Here is a 27,884-nt window from a genome sequence, read left to right on the forward strand (position 1 = left end):
CCCACCCTCAGGCTGCCCCATTTGCCAGACCAAATAGAGTTTAGGGGTAGAAAGAGTTTAAGCAGCCTCAAACCTCTTCTTTAGCCCCATCCCCAAAACACTGAGACAAAATATTAGGTTACCCTCGTCCTAGGCTGACCTGGGTGCTTTATCTTCAGCCTGCATCCCCTCCTGGCCCTCCTTGTGAACTGGGTCACAGGGCCAATCTCTGCTTTGGTCCTCATTCCTCATTCTGGTCCTGATATAGTTTATTCTATAATCTAGTACAGTCTTTCATCCTTTTTTTCTTTTTCCTTTCCTTCCTTCCTTCCTTTTTTCCTTTCATGGTGCCTGTTATGTAGCAGACACTAGGAGAGCACGGGGGCCAGAGAAGTGGGCAAAAATAAATCTGGTCTCTCACCTTATTGTTTAATGGAAAAGATATATAATACTTACATAATCACACAAATAAATGTGTAACTGCTACTTGATACAGGGTCAGTGAAGGAAAGTTACATCATACTGGGAGAGCATAGAACACAAGGAAAAGAGGGCTATTCAGTGGAGACTGAGATGTGAAAAGTATGCGGCAGTTAGTTGATTTAGGAGAAGCTAAAAGCATTCCCAGCAAAGGAAATAGCATGTACAAAGGCCCTGAGGTGGGAGAGGGCATAGCCTATTCCAAAACAATATAGCTTGAGTCAGGAAACAAGGGATATTTGATGAGAGATGAGGCAGGAAAGAGTAATAGAGGTCAGATCTTGCAAAGCCCTTGTGGAAAAGGTTGCCAGATTTACCAAATAAAAATACAGGATGGGGACTTCCTTGGTGGTCCAGTGGTTAAGACTGCATTTCCACTGCAGGGGGCACGTGTTCGATCCCTGTTCGGGGAACTAAGATCCTGAGTACCGCATGGCATGGCCAAAAACACAGGGTGCCAGGTTGAATTTAATTTCGGATATGCAATGAATAATTGCATAGGATATATTTATACTAAACAATTATGTGTTATCTGAAATTCAGATTCAACTGGGCATCCTGTGTTTTGTTTGTCAGCCCTACTTGTGGGTCAGGTAAGGATTTGATCTTGTTCCTCCTGAGACCAAGGTATTAAAGTATTTTAAGCAGAGGTGGCATAATCTGATTAGAACTCTAAATAGATCATACTGGCTACAGATTGGAAGTGGGCAAGTGGAGAAGCAGGGAGACGGGGAAGCAATTACAGTGGCCAAGTAAGAGGGGCTTGAACTTGAGGGGTGGCAGTAGAGAAGGAGAGAGGTGAGCCACTGGAGCGAATTTTAAAAGATAAAATCAACAGCACTTGGGATCTACTCGGGTCCCATTGCTTTAGACACCTTCCATGTGCCGATGAGGCCCAAACCTACATCTCCAACCTGAGCCTCTGCCAGGAATGCCAGGATCCGATGAGCTACTCACTTATTTGGCATCTCAAACTGAACACAGTCAAAATAGAACTCTGGGTCTACCTCCTCAAACCACTCCCTGAGAAATCATCTCCTTCCCCGTGTCAGTAAAGAACATCCCAACCCACCTGGTCCCTCAAGGCAAAACATGCCCTTAATTCCTCTCTTCCTCTCACTGCCACACTCAATCCATCCGCCATCCTGTTGACCCTGCCCACCCTGAATTGGTGCATTTTTTTTCTATCTCCACTATTAGCACCTACCACAAACCACCATCTGTTGCATCTAGAAGAATGCCAGAGCCTCGAGACTGGTATATCTATTTCTACTTTTATTCACCTCTGAACCATTCTCCACTTGGGAGCAAGGATGATCTTTTCGAAACAGAAGTCAGACCTTAGCTTAAAACCCTTCAATGACTTCTTATTGCATTTAGAATATGCCAACTCCTCAGCCAGCTTACAGAGAGCCCTACAAAATTAAGGTCCCTGCCTGCCTCAATCTCATCATCATCTAATCCCCCCCTCACCTGACCCCTTCTTGTCTATCAAATCTCAGTGGAAAGGTCTCATCTTTAGGGAGACTTTTCTTGAGCAGATTGTCTCCCACCACTGGATTGCGAGCTCTCTGAGATGAGGAACTTCCCCTGGCTCCTACGCTGCGGAATTCACAGCTCCTAGGCCCTCATCAGTATTTGGGAAATGAACAAATGCATTGGTACAGTTTGGCTCTGGGAGACAAGGGAGAAGTTTCAGGGTTTTCCAACCAGATCTGAAGCCCTGTCCTGCTCTTGCTTCACCCTGATCCTCAGTCCAGTGACTGGAAACTACTTCTGGTGGCCAGACCTTTCTCAGGGTGTTTATTCATTCACCTGCCAGCACTCCCTTTTCCAGAGCTCTGGTCACTGTTCAGGGCTCCTCTGACTTCAACTTGGACCCCTGGTGATGACAAGTTGCCCAGCCCAAACTCTTCCTGAAGATTGTTGGGTTCTGTGAGCATTTGACTCTGCCCACCCATCCAAAACCCCTCAACCCAGGTCTTTTCTCCCATTTCCCTATCATCCTATTACAATTAAACTACAAATGCTTGCTTGACCTCAAATTCCAAACACAGCCATTGGGTTTTGGCATTCAGTGGGAGGGCACTAGCATTAGACTGAAATGTATACAGATTATGAAAAAAGAGCTTAGATTTTTCCTTTATCTCTGATATTTGCTGTGGGAAACATCTTCAGAGGTGTCTGCCTGAGTGCCAGTAATATTGTCCAGTTCATTTCTGTGGCCTCAAAGGCATTTTGAGATTCTAAAACTGGAAAACATAACTCAGAGTAACTTAAACCTTTATTTAAGCACCATTAAAACTTCCATACAGGGCTTCCCTGGTGGCGCAGTGGTTGAGAGTCCACCTGCCAATGCAGGGGATGCGGGTTCGTGCCCCGGTCTGGGAAGATCCCACATGCCGCGGAGCGGCTGGGACCGTGAGCCGTGGCCGCTGAGCCTGCGCGTCCGGAGCCTGTGCTCCGCAACGGGAGAGGCCACAACAGTGAGAGGCCCGCGTACCACAAAAAAAAAAAAAAAGAAAAAAGAAAACTTCCATATAATGTGCAGATTTGGTAGAATATTTATATCTACCATCCATCCTGTTCTCAGAATGGTGCTTCTAGAAATGTTCCTTTGGCAAAGAATTTACTATATCCCATTCAAGCAATGCACAAGTCATCAACTGGCAACCTTCCATGAAGAATCTATAATGGGTAACATTCTCCCTTTTGAATATGGGCAGGCATCCCTACTATATAATTAGGCTTATTCATTGTATATTTATCACCTGATTCTATTCTAGGAATTGAATGTGAGAGGCAGTATCTTCCCCCAGCCTTCATAGCTAGGCAGCCAAGTGGCATAAACATGACAAACAATCCAGATAGAATGAACATCCACAGCTCACATTAAAATGTACAGGGTCACAGCTGCCTTTGCAGACCAGCCCTTAAACGTCTCTAACCAGTGATGGATAGCCAGGCCTTGCTCTTGCATGGATTCATCTTGGAAGTGGAACACTTTGACCCGTTCTTATCTTAGGCTAGGTTGCAGAAGACTCCTAGTGCCCTCATTACAGCTGGTGTCCTTCCAAAAAGGACTGCGATCTTCTTAGACTCAAATTTATGGACAAACATGCCAGTGCAGTTCTGGGTTTCTCAATCTGTTAAGTCTTACTTTATCCTAATGGGTCAAGTGCGCTTCCCGTTTATTACAATGGCTTGCCATATAAGGGTGATTTATTCAACAGGCATGTATTAAACTCTTTATATGGATCAGATACAACTGCTGGTGCCATGAATACAAAGATGTAAAGTGATTTGTTCAATCAAATGGCACATTTTTTACTGAGTGCCTACGAAGTGCTTGGAAATGAGGATGCATAGGCAAGTAGGACAGATAGGGACCGGCTACCCTCAAGAAGCTTATGATACAGTCGGGGAGCCTAGGTAATGAGCAAATAAATAGATAAAATAGTTTAAAACTGTGATGAAAAGGAAACAGGTAAATTGAGTTGGGGGGTGGGGTGGGAGGATGGACACAATTTAGTTCATAACACTAATCCAAGAAGAGAAAGAAACAAAGAAAATTGAAAGGTCTATCTCCAGTCGCACAATCTTTTCTAGGGCTAAAAATAAGAGTCAGAGTTGTTCCAATTAGCGTCTGTAAGAAGTTCAGTAGCCTTCCTAGAGCAGCTGTTCTTTTCCTTGCCCTAAGGTCTCTTGGGTACCAGGAAGGTGGGGCTTAGTTTTCACTTCCAAGGTGAAAGCCCTCCCACGTTTTCTTCCTATTTTGACTCCCTCAGGGTCTTTACACCTAGTCCAGACTCCAGAACTCAGGAAAGGTTGCTCCATCTCTCTTTTCTGGAACCAGGAACTTTGATCTCACCCTTCCCAGGCAGGTAAACTTGATCCCTATACTTGCTCTTCAAGTGCAAGTCTGAGTACAACCCTTGGCAGTCCTGAGGCCCTTTCAGAGAGTCCATGAAGACAAACTCTTCAGATGTTATTTTCCTTTTGGGGAGTACTACGGAGCTCTTTTGGTATGGTATGACATGTGATACCACAATGGACTGAGTGCAGAAGCAGATATGAGAATCTGGTTACCTTTTATTAAGCCAGACATTAAAGAGATTTGCAAAAATGTAAAACAATGCCACTCTTCTCACTAAATTGTTTCTCAAATTATTTTTTATAAAAATGTTATTTATGTTTATATAAAGTTATTTATTTATTTTTTTGACTGTGTTCGGTCTTTGTTGCGGTGTGCGGGCTTGTCATTGCAGTGGCTTCTCTTGTTGCGGAGCAGGGGCTCTAGAACTCAGGCTCAGTAATTATGGTACATGGGCTTAGTTACTTCACGGCATGTGTGATCTTCCTGGACCAGGGCTTGAACCTGTGTCCCCTACATTGGCAGGCGGATTCTTAACCACTGCGCCACCAGGGAAGTCCTATCATTTATGTTAACGTGTTTACATTTATTATTTTCAAATGAATAAATACATATTTCTCAACTCCCCACTTTTAATTTCTAATACAGTTAATACCAATAGATATACCTCATAAAAACAGAAGCTTTTTGCAGTCATCAATAATTTTTAAGAGTGTAAAGGAATCCTGAAATTACAAAGTTTGAGAACCCCTGTTTTAAAATCTTCAAGCTGAAGAAGAGTGAAAGCACACGTACAGAATTATGAGTGAACTTTCACTCTTTATTCATTAGTCCCCCAAATATTAATGGGACAGGCACTATGCGAGATACTAGTGATAAATCCAGTCCCTTCAAAGAAATAAACGTAATGGGGGAAATACATGAGTAACTGGGCTATTCCAGTACTGGATGTACCAATAACACAGGTGCCCTGAATCAGACATTTAATTCAGTCTCAGTCAGGGAAGACTTCCTGGAGGAGGAGGTGCCTAGCCCGGCATCTCAAACATGGGCAGTAGGTGCAAAACACGGTTCAGTAGAGACTGTGCTGAGAGAAGAAGAAAGGTTTCACAGAGGCCAGGATGTCTAGGCTGAATCACTGTATTTCTTTTCCAAATAACAAAGGGGCCACAAATTCAAAGTCAACCTCCTTAGGCACTTTGAAAAAAAAAGACCTATTAGGGCTTCCTTGGTGGCGTAGTGGTTAAGAATCTGCCTGCCATTGCAGGGCACACGGGTTCGAGCCCTGGTCCAGGAAGATCCCACATGCCACGGAGCAACTAAGCCCGTGCACCACAACTACTAAGCCTGCGCTCTAAAGCCTGTGAGCCACAACTGCTGAAGCCCGTGTGCCTAGAGCCCACTCTCTGCAACAAGAGAAGCCACCGCAATGAGAAGACCGCAAACCGTGACGAAGAGTAGCCCCCGCTCGCCACAACTAGAGAAAAGCCCGCGCACAGCAACAAAGACCCAACGCAGCCAAAAAAAAATTAAAAAAAAAAAAAAGACCTATTAGCCTTATTAAGAATTTACAGTAGGGAATTCCCTGGCGGTCCAGTGTTTAGCACTCCATGCCTCCACTGCAGGGGGTACAGTTTCCATCCCTGTTCGGGGAATTAAGATCCCACATGCTGCATGGTGAGGCCAAAAAAAAAAAAAGAATTTACTGTAGGCATTTGATTCTTTCATAATAGCTGCATAATCTCCTATCTCCTGTGTTATAATGCTGTGGCCACGAGCAAACACACACAAGGTGATCCGTGTGGATGCTTAATCTAAACTGATGTGGAGGCATTTTGCTTTGTGATGTAGCACATAGTACATATCTGTTAATAATTGCCTGTTTACATGGTTTCGCCCTAAGAACATGCATAATTTATCTTTTTTGAGTTTTTATATTATTGATTGAATCAGTCATGTTTACCTTAAAAATCTCTCCCAGAAATGGTCTTGCCAAAAATTGCCCAGAGGGATCTTGAACGTCACCTGCTTCATCAGACAAGTCTGAATTTCCTGTAACCTGGAGATATTTCCCCGCGGGTGCTCAGAGAGCCAGGGGGGACAGACAACCTGGGAGGCCCAAAAGGCTGCAGACTAGACCTTTGTGGCGGGTTCTGAGAAGCAGGGGGTATTAGGCATTTCAGTTAGGTACAGCATGTTATGAAGAGTTAATCTGAAGAGAGAAATATTTTTCCTTTGGGACACTGTTCTATGAAGCCGTGTTAGTAATTCCCAGAGTTCGCTTCAAATAAAAAAATCTAGTTTATTTATATTGGGCCACTTGCCACGCTCATCCTTCAGCCTCTCAAGTCCGTAGCTGAATAAGGGGCAGCGGATGCAGTACCTAACAGGTAAGATCTCCCCCGCCCGCCCATTCTTTCCCGTCTAGAGCAGTACACCGGGACTCGGTGGTGTGGCCTGGGAAGCGGAGTCTAGACGCAAACTCCAGGCCCCGCCTACCCGACGGCGTCCGCGGCGCCGCTAGCGATCTCTACCCGCCAGCGATCTCTACCCGCCAGAGGTCGCAGGCTCAACGAGCAGGTATCTCAGTTAGCGAGTGACTAATCCAGTCGGCGAGAACTAATCCAGTTCTCACGAGAGAAAGCGCGAAGCCTGCCGGGACGGACGCGCGGCCTTCCGTAAGTTGGACCAAAATGGCAGCCTTGGAGGAAGGCTTCACGTTGACTGCGGTACCGCTGGGTTCCGGGCCTGACGGACCCCTTGGAGTGGAGCAGAGCGACAAAACAGACCAGTTTCTAGTGACGGACAGCGGCAGGACCGTCATCCTCTATAAGGTGAGAGCAATAGGATCGGAGCGCCCCCGCTGCTGTCTCGCCCCTTTCTGAGTTCGGAGCCGGAACCTCAGGTTTCTCACAGCTTTGGAAAGAGGTCTTGCAGCGGGCTTAGCGGAGAGCCGTTGTGGCCTTTTGGGGACGCTGAATGAGGTCTAGAATCTGACTCGGTTGTTTTCCCGGAGAGGCATATTTCCGAATTGCAGGTGGCAGAGCGTCTAAGTGCACGTGGGCTAGATTCGGAAAGGAAAGGAAAGGAGAGGAAACCTGTGCTTTCGCTTCATATCTCCCGGAGATATCCTTGCTAAGATCCCCTTCTGGGGTCTCTGTCACCCCAGCTGCCCGCAGAAGGGTTGAACGGAGATTGGTTGGGTGGGAGAAGGTGTCACCGCCAGAAACAGTGCTTTAACCTTGTGTCCGTACGCTTCTTACTCACTCATTAAGAGGGAAAGTTTTGTCGGTGTTTTGTTTTGGCTTTTTGCTTTCTTGGCAGTTTAGTAGGCATCTTGATTCCGAGTGACCTGTTTCCAGCTATGGTTCACCCTGTGAATCCTGGATTTGCGTCCCTTGAACTCTACACATCCCGCCCCCCATTTAGCCTAAGGACTGCTTTAGCACATTTTCTAAACTTTGCTTTTAGTGGTTCCATAGAAAGTAATTCTTTCTATGTGAGCTGCTGAACAGTTTTCTGTGTCTTTAAGAAGTTGGGTATCTCAACATCGGTAATCATCAGGGAAATGAAAACCAAAACCACAATATCACCTCACACCTGTCAGAATGGCTGTCATCAAAAAGAACACAAAAAAATGTTGGTGAGGACATGGAGAAAAGAGAAGCCTTGTACCCTGTTGGTGGGAATGTAAAGTGGTGCAGTCACTATGGAAGACAGTATGGTGATTTCTCAAAAAACTAAAAATAGAGCAACCATGTGACCCAGCAGTTTCACTCCTGGGTATATATCCAAAAAAAACCCCAAAAAACAAAAACACTAATTCGAAAAGATACATGCACCCGGTGTTCATAGCAGCATGATTTATTATTATTTATTATCTTCCATTCCAAGATATGGAAGCAACCTAAGCGTGCATCAATAGATGAATGGATAAAGAAGTGGTGTACATCTATACAATGGAATACTACTCAGCCATTAAAAAAATAATGAAATTTTGCCGTTTGCGGCAACATGGAAGGCATTATGCTAAGTGAAGAGAGTCAGAGAAAGACGAATACTGTGATAGTACTTATGTATGGAATCTAAAAACTACAACAAACTAGTGATTATAACAAAAAAGAAGCAGACTCACAGATATAGAGAACAAACTAGTGGTTACCAGTGGTGACAGGGAAGGGGGGAGGGGCAAAATAGGGATACAGGAGTAAGAGGTATAAACAGTTATGTATAAAATAAGCTACAAGGATATATTGTACAACAGGAGGAATATAGCCAATATTTTATAACTATAAGTGGAGTATAGCCTTTAAAACTGAATCACTAGATGGTACACCTGTAACTTATATAATATTGTGCAACAACTATACTTCAATTAAAAAAAAGCTAGCTGTCTGCTTTGAAGTTTGGGGAACAGGTTGCCAACAGTACACTATACTGTTCGCTTGTTTTGATGCTTCTGAAGACACCATTGGTTTTTACCTGGCTGTCAAGTGGACTTTTTGCAGTTCCTGCATAGGAATAGAGTGGCTGATTAGAATTGGCATGATGCCAGCTATCCTTATTCTGTTTCTCATGCCCCTGTTCAAGGGCACAACTGCATCAGTTTTTTAAATATACTAATATTGTTCATTATCAAAGTGCCGATATTAATTTACTTATTTTCACTTTAGGAACTTATATTTTCATTTTAACTACTCTTTTAAAGTTTTTTTTTAAATTGTAGTAAAGTACACATAACAAAATTTACTATCTTAATGACTATAAGTGTACAGTTCAGGGTATTAAGTACATATATTCACATTGTTGTGTAGTCATCACCACCATCCATCTCCAGAACTCTTCATCTGGTAAAACTGAAACTCTGTACTCATTAAATAATAACTCCCAATTTCCCCAACCCCAGGCAACCACCATTCTACTTTCTGTCTTAAGTGGAATCCACATAGTATTTGTCTTTTTGTGACTAGCTATTGTTTTAATTTAGGAGATTTGTTAAATGCTATCATTTTAATGATTTCTTCCGAATGTAAATTTAATTGCTTTAATGTCTGAAACTTTTTGAATATTGTATGTTCATTTCATTAGGTTTCTGATCAGAAACCCTTGGGGAGCTGGTCAGTGAAACAAGGTCAAATTATAACATGTCCAGCTGTGTGCAACTTTCAAACTGGAGAGTATATTGTTGTACATGATAATAAGGTGAGTTTTAAAACTTTTATATAATATATACAAAACAAATCAAATTTTATTAACTATTCATGTTGTATGTAAATGGAAATTGGAATGCTTTTTTAACTTGTATGTTTTTATTTCAGGTCTTGAGAATATGGAATAATGAAGACGTAAACCTGGATAAAGTATTTAAAGCGACAGTAAGTCTTTGGCTTTTCCAACACATTTATTTAGTTTATTGGTGAGACGGAATAATTTGTAATGTAGCAGTTATTTATCTTAAAGTGTCTGTGAACATGACATAAAGGTTATAACCAGTTTTTCATTCTAGCTATCCTACAGTATGTCTTGGTAAAATGTCTCAACTTATGAGTTAATATGTTATAAAATGTTACACGATATGTTATTTTCATATGAGGTTGAGGATTTAAATAGTTCATGAATGATACATTTATAGTTATTTCCATGAGTTTAAATGTTTGTGGTGTGTCCCTTGCAAGAGCAAATGAACTTCATTGTTCTTTCTTAAAATAGGTAGAACAGACCCTGCAAGTTTTATGCATTATACATTTTTAAAGTGGCACATACTGCAGTGAAAAAGAACCATGACTAACTGTTCCTTTTCTCCTAATGACCTAAAGTATGTTAATTAACTTTGTCTTATAAAATGAAGATCTCTAACTAGGTTAATCTTGAAAGTTCTTTATGGCTCTAAATGTCTAACTCTAAATACGATTGGCATATTTTAGAATTGGTTCACAACAGAGCTGATTCACATAAAACCGCAGTTGTCACCCGGACCCTTGAAACCTCTAGCCAGCTACCTGTGCTGCCACCTGGCTCCAGTCATTTTGTTTACCCTGAAGTAACACGATCCTGAATTTTACACAATGGGTTTTTTTTGTTGTTTTTTTAATCCTACATATGGTGTTAACTTCTTTTCCTGGGCTTGCAGGCTATGTATACATACATACATACATACACACACACACAAACATATATATATATATGTGTGTGTGGCTCATGTATTTATATATGACATCTTTCTTTTTCTAATACCAGAACCGCTTATAACTCTGCATTAGTGCCTTTGTTTGTACCTCTCCTCACCTCCAGTTTTGAGAGACCCAGGTTATAGCCTAACCTCCAGTATTTACAGTGGAAAGATAAACCAAAAATGAATAAAAGTGATTACATATGGGGGTGAGCAGGGGAGAGGATAGAGAATAGGATCAAAAGTTAGACTTCTGAATGTATTTTATGTTAGATTTAACTTTGGAACCATACATAATTATGAAACAAAATTGAGTAAAAATGAAAGCAAATCAGTCCCTTAAAGATAAGCCTTCTCCGGGACTTCCCTGGTGGTGCAGTGGTTGGGAATCCGCCTGCCAATGTAGGGGACACGGGTTCGAGCCCTGGTCCGGGAAGATCCCACATGCCGCGGAGCAGCTAAGCCCGTGAGCCACAACTACTGAGCCTGCGCTCTAGAGCCCGTGCTCCGCAGCAAGAGAGGCCACCGCAATGAGAGGCCCGCGCACTGCAGCGAGGAGTATCCCCTGCTGGCTGCAGCTAGAGAGAGCCCGCGCGCAGCAATGAAGACCCAATACAGCCAAAAATAAACAAATAAGTTTATTTTAAAAAAAAAAAGATAGGGGCTTCCGTGGTGGCACAGTGGTTGGGAGTCCGCCTGCCGATGCAGGGGACACGGGTTCGTGCCCCGGTCCGGGAGGATCCCACATGCCGCGGAGCGGCTGGGCCCGTGAGCCGTGGCCGCTGAGCCTGCGCGTCTGGAGCCTGTGCTCCGCAACGGGAGAGGCCACAACAGTGAGAGGCCCGCGTACCGCAAAAAAAAAAAAAAAAAAAAAAAAAAAGATAAGTCTTCTATAAATGTCCTGATTCTATTAGGTGGCAGTTCCTTTAGAATAAAAATTTAAATGTTTTTATGTTCTTTTAGTTGTCCGCTGAGGTATATAGGATACATTCAATACAGGGGACAGAACCCTTGGTGCTGTTCAAGGAAGGTGCCATTCGTGGTTTAGAGGCCTTGCTTGCAGAGCCCCAGCAGAAAATTGAAACTGTTATCTCTGATGAAGAAGTGATTAAGTAAGTTCTAATACTTGTAATTTTTACCAAAAAGAAAATGCACTCTGTGTTTTTTATATTCTTTGCCTTGTTCAAAAGTATTTTGATTATAAACATGATAAAAGTAAGCTGATTGAAAACCGTCTAAAAGACAGTAGCCAAAATCACATCCCTCAAAAGCCTCTGGCGTGATAAGTGACTGAGGAAACTGGGGCCAAATGAGTCCTGTCCTAGTAACAGAACTGGATAGTCAGTTATTTGAAAATTAAGTGAGTAATCCCACAAGACCGGAATCTTCTGTCATATAGCCCTGACTGCCAAGATCAGAACCCTTTCGCCTGAAGAAATGTGCAGCTTGTTAGTGGAATCAGGATAATGCTTTGAGACCCCTTCTTTCCCAGATTCTGGAATAAAACTTGGGAAATGACTCGCACAAATGATAGAAGGAAATCTCACAGTTTTACATCTATCCAATCCCTATTCTTTCATCCCATTTCCTGTTTGGTTAACTTGCTGCCCCTCCCGGCCCACCTGGTGTAAACTAAATCTTTAAAGGTCCAAGCAAAGACTTGTACGTAGTCACTCAACAATGTGGACAGTGACCAGTTATATCTCAGACCCAATGAATGCCTCTAAAGTGTGAGCAACTGTATTTGGAGGAAATCTTTACGCAAAAAGATATAGGTAGAGAATCTGGGTTCTAATCCCCACTTTGCCAGAAAATGGCTGTGCAGCCTTGGTTACAGGCCCTTTACCCTCCCTATGCCTCAGTTCCCGCTGTCACTTGAAGAAGGCAGGTGAGACGCTAATGTTTTCCTGAGAACACTAGGCCCCAAAATGACTCTGAAAAAAGGAGGGGTGGGTCAATTAAGTTTGGGGAACACCGCATCTTGTCTTACATGCCCTTGGTACTTTATAGTTCACGTTATTGTCTTTAAAGTTCTGGGAAGCTCAGCAACTTGCATTTAATCCAGAGATGCATTTGACAGAGGAATGCCTTCTAGGTCCCTGTGGTAGATATTTTGAAACATTGAATTAAGTGTTCTCTGCTACCTCTCTGGCTCTAAAAAATATTTAATAAAAGATAATCTCTTAAATTTAGATTGATGGTGTGTTTCAACTGGTGATTTTGCATTTTATAATTTTTCTTTTTCTTTTTTTAGGTGGACAAAGTTTTTTATGGTATTTAGGCATCCTGTGCTGATTTTTATTACTGAAAAAGTAAGCAATATCTTTAATTCCTGGCCCATTTTGTGACATTTCAGAGTCATCTGTATGATTTTTAAAACTAAAATTGGACTTTGGTATTTCTTTCAGAAAATTTTAATATATTTTTAAAATGCTGAAAAATCTATTAGTTATAATTATTTCTATGCCTGAATTAAATATATTTTATAACTTTTTAAATTTAATTGGACAAGAGGTTTTTAAGCACTCATTAAAGTAATTACAGTGGGGCAACAGCTGGTCTCAACATTTAAATATAGTTGGTGGAAATGGGAATATTTTTAAAATAAAATAACTTTTTATTTTCCAGCATGGAAATTACTTTGCTTATGTACAAAAGTTTAACTCACGTATCCTAAGCAAATACACACTTTTACTTGGACAAGAAGAAAAATCGGTTACACAGAGTTTTAGTACATCTGTGCATCGGAAATTCATCTCTCTGATGTCATTAAGTAAGTATTTTTTTTAAACTTTCAGAGTTTATAAATAAAGGGGTATTACAGGATAGTGTTTTAAGTTCGAGTCTTCAGTTTTTACAGTTTTCTGTGTAGTATTTCCCTTTCCATGCTTCCTTACAAGCATTTATACCTTCACTTTTTGCATTTTGCCATGTCAAGTCACGCAATAGGTCAGTAATTCTCTGCAGGTAAATTTTATGTCTTAAAATTTTATCATAAGCAATAAATAATATAATACCAATAAAAAAGGAAAAATCACTCTTTATTATGATAAGTCCAGTTTTTTTGATATTGTAATTAGTGAACCATGAAATACCTAAGGTTGGTACTGCATGGCCTCCCCATTCCTCTTTTCCAACCTATAGTGTGCCATTCTTTTGAGCAGTGACAGAGACAGGTGGGTAAAAGGACACTAACAGAGCAGTCTTGGACTCTTACTAGCCACCATTTTACAGATTATTTTTTAATTCCTTGGAGTTTACCTCTACTTAATGTTCTGAGGTTTAATCCCAGTCTTATGCATCTGGGGGAAAAAATGCCTTTGTGGTCTTCTCTCCCCCCAGCCCTTTATGGCTTCTTTTGAAGTTGTTTTGGGAAGGTTAAGGGAGGAAGAAACAGACCAGTATTTAGGAAACATTTTCATGTTATCACAGTTTAAAATCTTTGTGAAGTTTTTCAATGTGCAAACGTTTGCAGTGGCTGTTAAGAAAAAGGCTCCCTTCGTTCATCATGTCTAGAGTGTCATTGGAATCCGCTTAATACCTTTGCTTAAGAGGGACTGGTTTTCTTAAAGTTTAACCTATAGGACATATTAATTGTTACACAGAAGTTTGTGAGTTATGTTTTAGCTTTTGAACATTGAAGTAAGGGAATCTGAACCAAAGGGTCATAAAATCTTCATGTAACATAGCTAGAACCACATGAAATTGCCAAAAATACAATTGACCTACAAAACCCAGCAATTTAATAAGGTTTTAGGGTGCTGGAGTAACAAGAAATGTAATATTTAGACCAGAATGCTAATTAATTTCTAATAAGAGATACAGCCTTTTACTGATTGAATTGTCTGTATTCCTGGCAGTCCCCTCATATTTTAAGTTATTACAGATATTTACAATTTTTATTTCATGGTTATCATGACATTTCTTACTGAGATTTTTATTAATATTTCTCCTCCATCAACTTTAGGTTTGTAGTATATTCTTTATGGGAAAGCATAGAGTGATGTGATTATTACATTTGTTTATTTTTCTGGTTGGATTCTCTATCAAATTGGTAAAATCTTATTAACAACTTAGTACATTTAATTATAACAGATATAGAACTATCATTTATCCAATAAGGAACAATAAATACTTGTTTCCAACAGGCTCTGATGGATGTGTATATGAAACCTTGATACCAGTACATCCAAGTGACCCAGAAAAAAATCAGAGGGTAGTTCCATCACTGTTGCTCAAGTCCGTGGTGTCTGGCAATGCTCGAAGTGGTGTTGCACTCACCATCCTGGATCAAGATCACGTAGCAGTCCTGGGACCACCACTATCAGCTTCTAAGGGTAACTAAAATCCAATCAGTTAAGAAGTCCTTTGGATTTTTTCCATCAAAGTGTACTTTTAAGTCTCCTCTTTCTTTTTCATTTATTTATTACCACCCTAATTCATTCTCTTTTTCACTGTAGCTTCTTAATTCTTGAATAGGTCTTTGATTTCATCTTGCCTTGATCAGTTTCTCTAAAACATTTCCTATATCACTCACTACCTTGCTTGTCACCAGTGTCTTAAATAAAAACTGCAAATATCTGTGCCAGCCTGTAGGCATTGGAAACATTGGTAAGACTTGCAGTAGAGGATTGAATTCATACCTTGGTGACATGTTAGCAGAATATAAATTCATTAGTCTTAGACAGCTTGAAATTTGGGGACTACTAGTGTGCCTTTTTTTTTTTTTTTTTTTTTTTTGCGGTACGCGGGCCTCTCACTGTTGTGGCCTCTCCCGTTGCGGAGTACAGGCTCCGGATGCGCAGGCTCAGCGGCCATGGCTCACGGGCCTAGCCGCTCCGCGGTATGTGGGATCTTCCCAGACTGGGGCACAAACCCGTGTCCCCTGCATCGGCAGGGGGACTCTCAACCACTGCGCCACCAGGGAAGCCCTAGTGAGCCTTTTGTCTCTGTGACTTCAGAGCAGGATTTTCATCATCACCTCACCTCCTCACCCCCAAACACCCCTCCACACAGACAATTGTAGTCTATCATGAAGGACACAGTTGTTCCTGGCTAGTGCAAGATTGGGGTCTCCCAGCCTACACTATAAAACTCCAAATCTATGGTTTAGCATTCAGCTCTCGCCACAGTCTAGACCCTGTCCACGTTTTCCAGTCTCTTCTCCCAATTTCAAAGCAAGAACTCTCTGCTTTATTCAGGCCAGGCTCCCTATTGACTACAAACTTGATATGGCCATCCTTGTGTATTTTGTTTTGTTTCTTCTTTTTAAGATAGGAGCTACCACTTATGGTATACTGTCCTGTGCCAGGTGTTTTACTTGTATTATTTCATTATCTGTGTCATTTAATCCTCCAACAACCCTATGAGAGAAAGTCTAGTTATTATCACCCTTATTTTACAAATGAGAAACTGAGATGTTAGGTAACTAAGTAGTGGAACTAGGGTTCAACCCAAGTAGGTTGACTCTTATGCCATATATGTTACCATTCTTAAGTCCTGGCTTTTAGCCACTTTACCAAGCTGTGCTTCTCCTCTCTCAACCCCCATCCTCCTTCTCTAGTTCCTGGTCTAACCCCCAAAAAACTCAGTAACCTCAGTAAAGTTTCCCATGTCTCTTTCCAGAGTTTTTTAAAATATATGCAAATACTACTACTTATTTTTCTTCCTCTTTTTACACAAATGGTAGCATACCTTATCCTCTGTTGTATACCTTAATTTATCCACTTACCTGAGATATCATAGAGAGCCTTCCATAGCAGCATCTGTATTGACTTCTTTTTTCTTTTTAAAATTTTATTTATTTATTTTTGGCTGTGTTGGGTCTTCGTTGCTGCACGCGGGCTTTCTCTAGTTGCAGCGAGCGGGGGCTACTCTTCGTTGCGGTGTGTGGGCTTTTCATTGCAGTGGCTTCTCTCATTGTGGAGCACGGACTCCAGGCGTGCGGACTTCAGTAGTTGCAGCATGTGGGCTCAGTAGTTGTGGCACACAAGCTTAGTTGCTCCGCGGCATGTGGGATCTTCCCAGACCAGGGATCGAACCCGTGTCCACTGCATTGGCCGGCGGATTCTCAACCACTGCGCCACCAGGGAAGCCCGACTTTATTTTTTTAAGAGGAAAATATAGGCAGAACATTCCGACATAAATCACAGCAATAGTTTTTTGCATCTGTCTAACAGAAAGGAAATAAAAACAAAAATAAACAATTGGGGCCTAATTAAATTTTAAAAGCTTTTGCACAGCAAAAGAAACATTGACAAATCGAACAGACAGCCTACTGAATGGGAGAAAATATTTGCAAATGATATGACTGATAAGGGATTAATATCCAACATATATAAACAGCTCATACAACTCAAAGTCAAAAAAACAACCCAATTGAAAAATGGGCAGAAGAACTGGATAGACATTTTTTCAAAGAGGAAATGCAGATGGCCAACACACACATGAAGAGATGCTCAACATCGCTAATCATCAGGGGAATGCAAACCAAAACCACAATGAGATATCACCTCACACCTGTCAGAGTGGCTGTCATCACAAAGAACACAAATAATAGGTGTTGGCGAGGATGTGGAGAAAAGGGAAGCCTCGTACTCTGTTGGTGGGAATGTAAATTGGTGCAGCCACTGTGGAAAACAGTATGGAGGTTTCTCAAAAAACTAAAAGTAGAACTACCATATGACCCAGCAGTTTCACTCCTGGGTATATATCTGAAAAAACAAACTAATTCAGAAAGATACCTGGACCCCAATGTTCATAGCAGCATTATTTACAATTGCCAAGATAGGAAAGCATCCGAAGTGTCCATCAACAGATGAGTGGGTAAAGAAGTGGTGTGGGTGTGTAGATATGTATGTGTGTATATATATTTGTGTGTGTGTACATATATATATATATAATGGACTGCTACTCAGCCATTAAAAAGAATGAAATTTTGCCATTGCAGCAACATGGATGAACTTGGAGAACATGCGAAGTGAAATAAGTCAGACAGAGAAAGGCAAATACTGTATGACATCACTTATATGTGGACTCTAAAAAGTACAACAAACTAGTGAATAAAACAAAAGGAGCAGACTCAAAGATACAGAGGACAAACTAGTTACCAGTGGGGAGAGGGAAGGGAGGAGGGGCATGATAGGGGTAGTGGAGTAAGAGGTACAAACTATTATGTATAAAATAAGCTACAAGCATATGTGTACAACATGGGGAATAAGCCAGTATTTTATAATAATTATAAATTGTGAATCACTATATTGTACAACTGTAATTTATGTAATATTGTGCAGCAACTGTACTTCAATAGAAAATTCATTAATTTTTTTAAAAAATGCTTTATTTCTTTAGAGAAGTTTGAGGTTCACAGCAAAATCGAGGGGAAGGTACACAGATTCCCATATGCCCTCTGCCTGCATATGTGTCCACTTCTTGTCATGATATCTCATATCTGTGAATTTCTGTCTTCATTACTCATTTTTGTTCTTAATAAAGCAAGACCTATGTGTTTAACTATGACTTCCCTCCTCCCTCCCTCCCTTCTCCTCACCCCCAGCACCATATATTTATATTTGGCTGACTTCTGAACTTGGGACTTTTTTTTAAAATTTTTTGGCTGCACCATGAGGCATGCGGGATCTTTAGTTCCCCAACCAGGGGTCAGACCCGCACCCCCTGCAGTGGAAGCGCGGAGTCTTAACCACTGGACCTCCAGGGAAGTCCCAACTTCTGAATTTGTATGTCTTATTTTATAGAATGCCTCTCCATATGGAATACAAAATTTCAAACACTACAGACTTCAAAAGAGTTACCACAAGGGACCAGCGGCCAAGTAAGTTTTTGCACTTTGGGGTTTTTTTCAAATGTACTTATTTTTGTGTCTGACAAATAGACTGTAAGGGAAGAGACCTCTTCGGATCTAAATATTTTATCAGTTTTGATTAAAATAAATTAAATATTTTCTACCTGCGAGGTTATATTTAATTTGGTTATTTTTATAGTTTCCTTATGTTTGTCACTTTCAAAAGACTAAATTATAAGCTAATTATAGATCAGGAGAGAACAGTTAGCTAGTTAACAAAACTTTTTAATCTCACTTCGGTTTTATCTTTCTACTTTTGTATTTTGAACTATATCCAAGGGCTGTTACTTTGCCTAATAAATTAGTCTTTTAGGTTATATGTTAAATGTTATCATGGAATTACATAAGAATACTTAAAGAATTAAAATTTAAGGTGACCAGACTGTAAACTTCCTGAGGCAAGGGACCTTGTCTTTTTTGTTCTCCATCATATCTTCAGTGCTTAACAAAGGCACTCAGTAAGTACTGGTTGTTTAGTGAATATAAGATATAAATAAATCAAGATATGGGATGTTGTTGATCATTGTACTTAGAGGATAAGGAGACTATGTTTCTTAGCATAGAATTCTAATTTATATTTAAACAAGTAATTTTCACAAGATTAGCCGTTCACAATTCCACTGCTCTAACAAACTTCACTTTTGATTTCCGTGTTCCTTTGAGCTTTTTGTTCATATACCTGTCTCAGTTTTACAATTTTATAATTGAGATCATGAGACAGAAACTGTTAAATTCTGCTTTTTTCATTTCGTACATCAAAACAGTTTGCCTGTGTTACAGTAGCCTTTGTGAGTATCACGTTAATAGATGTGTAATACTGACAATATTTATTTTAAACAATTCATTTATTTTAAATATATGTGTTGATCAAATTTTTATGAGTCAAAAGAAATTATCTTTAAATTATGCTTTATTCAGACATGGGCAAAAAATAAGAGCTTTGTAAACCTACCTCAATTAATAAATTGAACATATGAGATTATTCTGGAAAGTTGCTTAACTTCACCTTATCCTTTTCTGTTATATTAAGATTACTTCCACCACAAGTTATTGTTATAAGTTATATGGCTTTGTTGACTCAGATCTTAGAAGAGAAAAAGGATTGCTTACATTTTTGATAACTTTTTTGTAGCTCTGGTATCATGGGGAAAATTTGTTTATGCTACATGGAAAATTTCTAACTGTAATCCCATACAAGTGTGAGGTGTCATCATTAGCAGGTGCTCTTGGAAAACTCAAGCACAGTCAAGATCCAGGTAGGAACTTAAATGTTTTATTACTAAAAACCAATTTATAAACTTCTAGTTTGATATGTAGATTTTCACAGCTATCGGTTTGCATAACCTGTTCTTAGTGTTGAAATTTGCCAGTGTTCATTCAGATTTTATTGGTCAGGAAGCTACCTTGGGAACAGTCCACATTGCAGATACTGCTGCAGGTTAAAGAGCTACGCTGCATTTTGAACGCCAGCGTTCTGACTTTAGGGGCAACGGGAAAGTCCTGCAGACAAAATCAGAAATGCTTTTTCCCTCCTTGGTTTACCAGTGGCCTCATCTGTTGGGCACATAGCCTTTTAGGATATTATGATTTACTGATCTGAGGTTATTGGTAGAATGAAATGGACTTTAAAGCCGCTTTTGAATTGTGCGTGAGTGGTTGTTGTTTTATTGTTCTTTGTTTGATTGATTGGCTGGGTAAATACCAATAGGTCAAAAAATTCCAGAAATTGTGTGTTCTGTGTTTTCTTAGACATTCATGCCATGACTCATTTTGTAAACTGGGAAACATCACAGGGATATGGACTTGGATCTCAGAACTCAGAGCAGTCAAAGAGAATCGTAAGTTTGGTAGTTGAAATAGAAATGTTACTACAGATGTTAAAAAACAGAAAAGGCTAAAAAAAAAAACAAAAACAGAAAAGGCTGAATTATTTTAATAATTCATATTTGTACAACTCTTACAACTTGCTCTTAATGATGGGGTGATTTGAAGCTTGAACCCAGTAACCTGACAGCCCTTATCCGAAAGTGACACATGTCGTCTAGTAGTTTTTATGGGCATGTGTGTAAGACCCAGGTGTAAAAATGGACCAGTTTGCAATTAGTAATAATAGAGTATAGAGATTTTATTTATGAAAAAATGAAAACCTTAAAGATATTTAAGTTAAAAGTTGAAATAGACCCACTTTTCACTATAAGAAAACCAAACCCTAAAAAAGCCTGTGAATGGACTTCCCCGGTGGCGCAGTGGTTAAGATTCCCCACCTGCCAATGCAGGGGACACGGGTTCGAGTCCTGGTCTGTTCCCACATGCCCCGGAGCAGCTAAGCCCCTGCGCCACAACTACTGAGCCTGTGCTCTAGAGCCCGCAAGCCACAGCTACTGAGCCCGCATGCCACAACTACTGAAGCCCACATTCCTAGAGCCCGTGCTCCGCAACAAGAGAAGCCACTGCAATGAGAAGCCTGCGCACCGCAATGAAGAGTAGCCCCCACTCGCCACAACTAGAGAAAGCCCACACGCAGCAACGAAGACCCAATGCAGCCAAAAATAAATAAATTAAAAAAAAAAAAGTTTGTGATTAGAGCAAAAGTGTGCCAGTTTCTTTGGGACATTTTATATTCTTCTAAATGTCTATTGCATCTTTTGTGTTGTTTTGAGATCCTAATCAATTTACTGAATTCCAGTTAAGGAGAAGGAAAATTGAAGTGAGTGTACAGCCGGAGGTCCCACCATCCACACAACTCTTAGCAGCCGTACAGGTAAATTTTAAAATATTAGAAATACGAAAAATCAACTCATGGTTAAAAGAAATCCTATGTACTTTTTATTCTGTCTTCCTCTTGTGATCATTTTTAGAGCTATGGCTAACATTTGTATAGTATATTGAGGTTGTCAGAGTGATGCTTTGGCTTATTTGACTCTAAGCATTTTGTGAGATCAGTGTGATGGTGGTGGCCTCATATCTCATTCACCTTTGCATTGAATGTTTGTAATTTAGCTTCTTAGAAATTTTGATTTCTAAATCCTTGAGTTTTTTTTTTCTTCTTTGTATTTTGTCTTTGTCCAGTAAATTGTAGTATCAACTCCAGTTTCACAGGAATGCATGAATGCTGTTAGTGATTTAAGACAATGTTAAGCTAGGAACTTTCAAGTGCAGAGCGACATTTATTAATGTACCACACTGAACTCTTTACTTCTGCCCTTTCAGAAAGATTCAGAAAAACATATTGAAGTAGAACTACGTAAATTTTTGGCTGTTAAGCGGACCCCTGACTTTCATACTATTATTGGGGATGTAGTAATAGGACTTCTGGGAAGATATAAAGCAGAACCATCATTTTATCCTCGGAACTGTCTGATGCAGCTTATCCAAACGCGTGTGCTTTCTTACAGGTAAATGTTTCTATACAGGTAAATGTTTCTGTACACCAAACTTTATACACATAACTCTTTTGACCTTGTTTTTTGCAGTTCTGATTTTTATACTCTAAAAGCCTTATGAATTATTTGCAATTCAGAGTTTCTTAATATATATAAATGATTCATGTTTTTGGTCTTAGCTTGTGCCCTGGCTTAATGGAGTTTGCCTTAGAAAAGACAGATGTGCAGATCCTACAGCTCTGCCTACAGCAGTTCCCTGACATCCCTGAGTCAGTCACCTGTGCTTGCTTAAAAATTTTCTTGAGGTAAGTTAGAAGCTGATGGTCCTTTACTTTCACTGCATTTTTAATCTATTGTTTTATTTTATTTCTAAAACTTTAAAGTCTTAGAAAATGAAAAATTTTCCAGTAAGTTCAACTACTTGTAAGAATTATTTCCTGCTTTCAATTAACATGATAGCATTGGTGATGACAGTCTTCAAGAAACAGATATCAATATGGAGTCAGTTTCTGACTATACTGCTACTATACAAGATGGGGAAATAGAACAACAAACTGAAATTCTTCAAAATGGTTTCAATCCTGAAGAAGATAACTGTGAGAATTGTGCTCAGGAGTTGATTGAGAAGCCTCAGGCTGCAACAGAGGAGAGCACTTCATGCCCTGTTACAGGGAAAAGAGCAGCGCTACTGTATCCTTTGAAACCATTTCCCTTGTATTGTCTCTTTCCCAGGGACGTAGTCAAATGCCAAGCAAAAACTAAGGGGTAATTAGATAATTTAAGGTGGTTTTTTCCTTTTCTTTTTTTCAATTTTTTTCAGTTTCTGCTTGAAAATGGATTACATTCAATGCTGTGTTCAAACAACTTACTTAAACCTTATTTAAGAAGCTGTACTAAGATAGAAGCTCTATCACTTCTAAAAATTAGTATACTGAATAAACACCAATTATCTATAATAGCAAAATATTCCAGATGATCTCTAGTGACGAGGAGAATGTTCAGTGATAACACTCTTCTAGAAAAGTAGAACTTTTGTATAAATTTAGAAAAATGTTACTGGGGAAGGGAATTACTCATTATTTCAGTAGAAAAGTCTTTATTGGTTGAAATGAGATTTTCCTTTATTCCCAAGTAGAAATGCAATTCTTCATTCAGCATATAGCGAGACGTTTCTTCTGCCTCATTTGAAGGACATCCCAGCACAACACATCACTGTGAGTGTTCTTACGAATCCTACAGGATTTTATTTCTGGGTTAAGTGTTGCTCCTTAACTCTACGCAGCTTCTAGGGCATTTGAAAGGTTATAAAGTTCTTTCATCTGAGTAAGAGATTTCCCAGCCCTCAAGGTGAAAAATCGTGCCTGGGAGACTAGAGTGACCTGGAGGAGGCAGAGCTTGACGTGTTCCTGGTGCCAGACCCGAAGGCCGGGTTCATCCATCTAAGTTAGAAACGAGTAGGAACTAAAAAGAATCGCCCAGAGAAGGATTCTCTCTTCTCTACTTATTATTTACAAACAAAATAAGCTCCTCACCCACCCCTCCCAAACCAAATGAACTCTCCTTTGATGGCAGGGAGTGCACTTGATTCATGTGTCCCCTGATGTCTAGCATATCTGTTTGATGTACAGTTAAATTCAGTAGCCTCTTAAAATTCTTTCCGGTCTCTTTGTTAGCTTCACATAGAGAAAATTTTCCTATCAAAGTGATTGTTCTTTTTCCCCCCCAACACCTAGCTATTTCTCCAGTATTTGTATTTCCTTTATCTGAAGTGTAGTGAAAATGCTACTATGACTCTTCCTGGAATACACCCTCCAACCCTGAACCAGGTGAGGTAATCTTTTTATTTTGATCTGATGCTGGGAAAAATATGTTAAATAAAAAAGTGTTTTATATATATATATATATATATATATATATATATATATAGAGTATCAGAATCTGGAATCCAGGAACTGATTTCTCCCTGTCTCGTGGTTCCTATGACCCTCCTCCCTCACCAGGTACACAAACCACTGGAGTGGATCACTCAATTTGGTAGATGGATTTTTTAGAGCCATAATTCTATACTAAGGAACTTAAATTCATCTTAAATTCCTGATTCTTTATTGTGACCCTTTTCAAGAATTTCCTCAGCTTCATTGGGAGAGAGTGATAATAAGTGTCCTCCTAATAACCTAATAATCCCAAGTCCCTCTTAGAGATAACCAATACTAAGAGCTGCATTTATGTCTAGAAATTTGCTTTCTGTACCTTAACTTATCTTTCTCTTGTCTTCCTAATGCAAATTAGATCACATGCATGCTATTCTGCAGCTTGTCTTTTTTTCACTCATTGCTACATTTGACACATTTTCTTTTTTTTTCTTTGCGGTACGCGGGCCTCTCACTGTTGTGGCCTCTCCCGTTACAGAGCACAGGCTCCGGACGCGCAGGCTCAGCGGCCATGGCTCATGGTCCCAGCTGCTCCGCAGCATGTGGGATCTTCCCAGACCGGGGCACGAACCTGTGTCCCCTGCATTGGCAGGCGGACTCTCAACCGCTGCGCCACCAGGGAAGCCCTTTACACATTTTCTGAATCAGGCTATATACATCTGCCACATTCTTTTTAACCACTGCATACTATTTGATTTTATAGAAAATCGTAATTTGTTAGTCCCCTATTGATTGGCATTTAAATTGCTTACAGTTTTTTGCTATTGTAAACAAACTTTCAGTGAGCATCTTTATAGAAATATTCTTGCATATTATGAGAGAACACCTCTTGGGTAAATTCCCATTAGTGAAATTACTGGATAAAGGGTGCATGCATTTTTAGTTTCAAAAATGCCAGGCTACCTTTCCAAAGGGTTGTGACAAGAGGTACTATGGCCACCAAGATCTGAGACCTTACTCTCTGCTAGTCAAGTAGGTAACAAGTAGGTGTTTTATTTTAATTTGCATTTCTTTGATAATAAGAAAGGTGGACCATCATTTCTTGCCAATTTATATTCCTTTTTGTGTACTGCCTAATCAGGTTCTTTGTCCAATTTTTCTATTGCATTTCCTGTCTTTATCATTTTGCCTTATAAATTATTCTTCATATATTAAGAGAAATTAGTCTGTTTCTATGAAGTATATTACAAATACTTTTTTCCTATCATTCTTTTTTACTTGCTTTAGTGTAATTTTTGCCATAGATGGGTTTTTAATTTTCATGCTGTCAAAATTATTAGGCTTTTCCTTTACTGCTTCTTTTTGGGTACGCCATGCTTAAGGCCCTTCCCACTCTAAGAGTGTAAAAATAGCCACCCTGTCTTCCCCTAGTACATTTCTTTTCCTTTTCTTTGTTTAACTCTTTGATACATATAAAGTTTATTTTGGTGTAGAGAGTTACATAGGTATCAGCTTTCCCCCCTCCCTGCAAATGGATAGTTGGTTTCCTTAATGCTTTTTCATGACACTGATATTTGCATGTTAACAACACCATTTGAAGGTGTAGACTACATAGGATACTTTAATAAATGTATAGTAATAATTTTATTTTAGTTCTTGGTACCTTATCTATAATACATGACACCTTATTCTTGGGTCATAGTGTATATTTCAGAATAGGAGATGAGTGGGTTCTTTTTTTTGTAGCTGCGAGTAGTTATCAAGAATTTTTTAAAATAAAAAGTGCTAGCTCTCCCTTGGATTAAATATCACTGTGGCTTTCTTTTTACTGATTAATCTGATGGAAAAGATCCAATTATGCTTGTAAAATGACAAGTAGAAAAGCAGAAAAGAGGCTTTTTCGATTGCTTAGAAATTCCTTCATCTCTAAAATGTTCAGACTTCTGTAAAGAAGACTTATTTTTTCTTATAACTGTTTGATACTATTATGGACTTTGTAAAATGAATTAACCTAAAATTAAATTTAAAATCTTAACTCCTTTTCCTGTTTATCTTCAGATTTTGGATTGGATATGTCTACTTCTAGATGCTAATTTTACTGTTGTGGTAATGATACCAGAAGCAAAAAGGCTACTGTTAAGTCTTTACAAGTTTGTGAAATCCCAGGTATGTAATTATTTGATTATACTGAATTCTGTTTGTAACCAAGAAGCACCAAAATTATAATTTATTAAAATTTTTCTTGGAATAGCCCTAAGTAATTGTGGAGGATTTATCCATATGTACAAGTCATGGTAAAAGTTATTTTGGAACTTTTTTCTTTAGATAAGCATTTGTTCTGAGCTCAACAAGATTGAAGTAAGTTTTCGTGAGCTACAGAAATTAAATCAAGAAAAGACTAATAGAGAATTATATTCAATTGAAGTGCTGGAACTCTTCTGATATTACCAGTTCTCCTTCATAGACGTTTTATGAAGCTCTTTTATGTGGATTCTTCCTACTCAACCAGGCAAGAGATGTGTTTGTTTGTGACTGTCTCTTCGGTGACAGGAGGAATGTCCGAGCAAGTACCTCGACCATCCCTTATTGATTCTCCTAGGTCAGACTGCAGGTTTCACGTGAAGCTATTCTAGCTTATGGACACTGGTGGGGAGAGATTCTGAAACTTTTAAAAATATGTAACGGAGGTGTTTTTAAGTAAGCTTATTTGTGTATTGATACAAGCTGAATTTCTTACCATCCATTTGAATAGTTCTTCTTTTAATAAAAAACCACCATTGAAGAAACAGTGATTCTAGGAAAAACATGGTTTTATCACAGTCGGAAGCTGTCCCAGCTCATCTGTGTTCATGGGGGACAGAAGAGGGCGTTTCCACAGGCAGGGTGGGAAGGGGCCTTGTACACGCCTGTGCTTATCTCCTGCCATCCTCTCCGGTTCTTTACCTCCTTGCACTACCTTCTTACATACCCAGGGCTTGAACATTATCCCTCAGATTACCTCTGTGATTAGGATGTTAATTTCAGTTACAGAAATATATTTCTAGATAGTAAAAAAAAAAAAAAGTCTCTTTTGACCATAGAATTTCCTGTTTTAACTCGGGTTTAGGACAAACGAAAGGCTTTATGTAGAAGGAATGGATGCTTTTGTTTCTTAAAAATAAACTCAAATTTATTTTTGTTAAAAGTGAAATCACTTTTTCAGGTGATGAACTAAGTTTCCCAAGAGTAACTTGAAACATTTATGAGCTGTGAAAGTCTCTGTTGAATAAATCGTTTTGAAACCTCTTTTAACCTGAAAGGTCACAATATATATATTTTTTAAATACCAGTAAATTCTAGCGCATAATATAAGTTCAAGTGTGGTTCTAGAGCCCATGTTATACAGAATCCTGATGGCTCAACTTAATTTGCGTTAGAGAAAGGCTTCATTTAGGTCAGGCACTCTGTAAAGTTTAGTTACAACTGTTGCAGTTAACAAAGAGGTTCTCCCTTGTTATTCTTGTTTTTTTTTTTTTATTGAAGTATAGTTGATTTACAATGTTGTGTTAATTCCTTAGTCATTCTTAATCTCTCTTTAATCTGAGAGAAAAGAAATACCAAAAATAGCAGCATATATTAACAGTTATGCTCACTTTAAGTGGGACCTTTTGCTCAGGCAATTTAAACTAAGTGATACAGTACTTCTCAGCAGAAATGAAAAATAGGAGTCTCCACGATGTTTATCGTCTTTTTATCTTTTTTGTGAACCATTTAAGAATTACTTACAGGCACCCAGACATAAAATTATGCGTTCCTAAGCTTTTCTTAAAACTTTGAACGTTATGGGGCTTCCCTGGTGGTGCAGTGGTTGAGAATCCGCCTGCCAAAGCAGCGGACACAGGTTCGAGCCCTGGTCCGGGAAGATCCCACATGCCACGGAGCATCTAAGCCCATGTGCCATAACTACTGAGCCTGTGCTCTAGAGCCTGTGAGCCACGACTACTGAGCCCGCGTGCCACAGCTACTGAAGCCCGTGCACCTAGAGCCCGTGCTCCGCAACAAGAGAAGCCACTGCAATGAGAAGCCCACGCACCACAACGAAGAGTAGCCCCCACTCGCCACAACTAGAGAAAGCCCGTGCACAGCAGCGAAGACCCAACGCAGCCAAAAATAAATTAATTAATTAATTAACAACAAACCAAACAAAAAAACTTTGAACTTTAGCATATCCTTTATGATTTACAGATCCTTTTACGGGGGTTAAGATTATTCAGGATTGTCACAGTTT

The 27,884-nt window shown here is 39.6% G+C and overlaps 1 protein-coding gene across 3 annotated transcripts; it reads left to right on the forward strand.

Annotated features, from left to right (window-relative positions):
• Positions 1-7,026: 7,026 nt before the first annotated feature.
• Positions 7,027-27,355, forward strand: NOL11 (nucleolar protein 11; the record flags this gene model as incomplete). Of its 3 annotated transcripts, none has more annotated exons than XM_082860475.1 (18): positions 7,027-7,167; positions 9,422-9,535; positions 9,652-9,708; positions 11,466-11,614; positions 12,757-12,814; positions 13,131-13,275; positions 14,651-14,839; positions 18,257-18,333; positions 19,496-19,619; positions 20,113-20,201; positions 21,050-21,124; positions 21,574-21,758; positions 21,926-22,051; positions 22,206-22,436; positions 22,879-22,960; positions 23,480-23,572; positions 25,676-25,783; positions 25,943-27,355. In XM_082860475.1, 18 exons carry the CDS (start codon positions 7,027-7,029, stop codon positions 26,057-26,059), a joined length of 2,160 nt encoding a protein of 719 aa, XP_082716601.1. In that variant the 3' UTR covers positions 26,060-27,355. The 3 variants fall into 3 exon arrangements, with proteins under 3 accessions (XP_082716601.1, XP_082716602.1, XP_082716603.1); XM_082860476.1 differs by having other exon boundaries at positions 22,882-22,960; XM_082860477.1 differs by having other exon boundaries at positions 22,221-22,436.
• Positions 27,356-27,884: the final 529 nt, after the last annotated feature.

This window comes from Leucopleurus acutus (genome assembly GCF_964270905.1).
Source record: "Leucopleurus acutus genome assembly, chromosome: 19".
In the NCBI taxonomy this organism is placed as follows: Eukaryota; Metazoa; Chordata; class Mammalia; order Artiodactyla; family Delphinidae; genus Leucopleurus; species Leucopleurus acutus.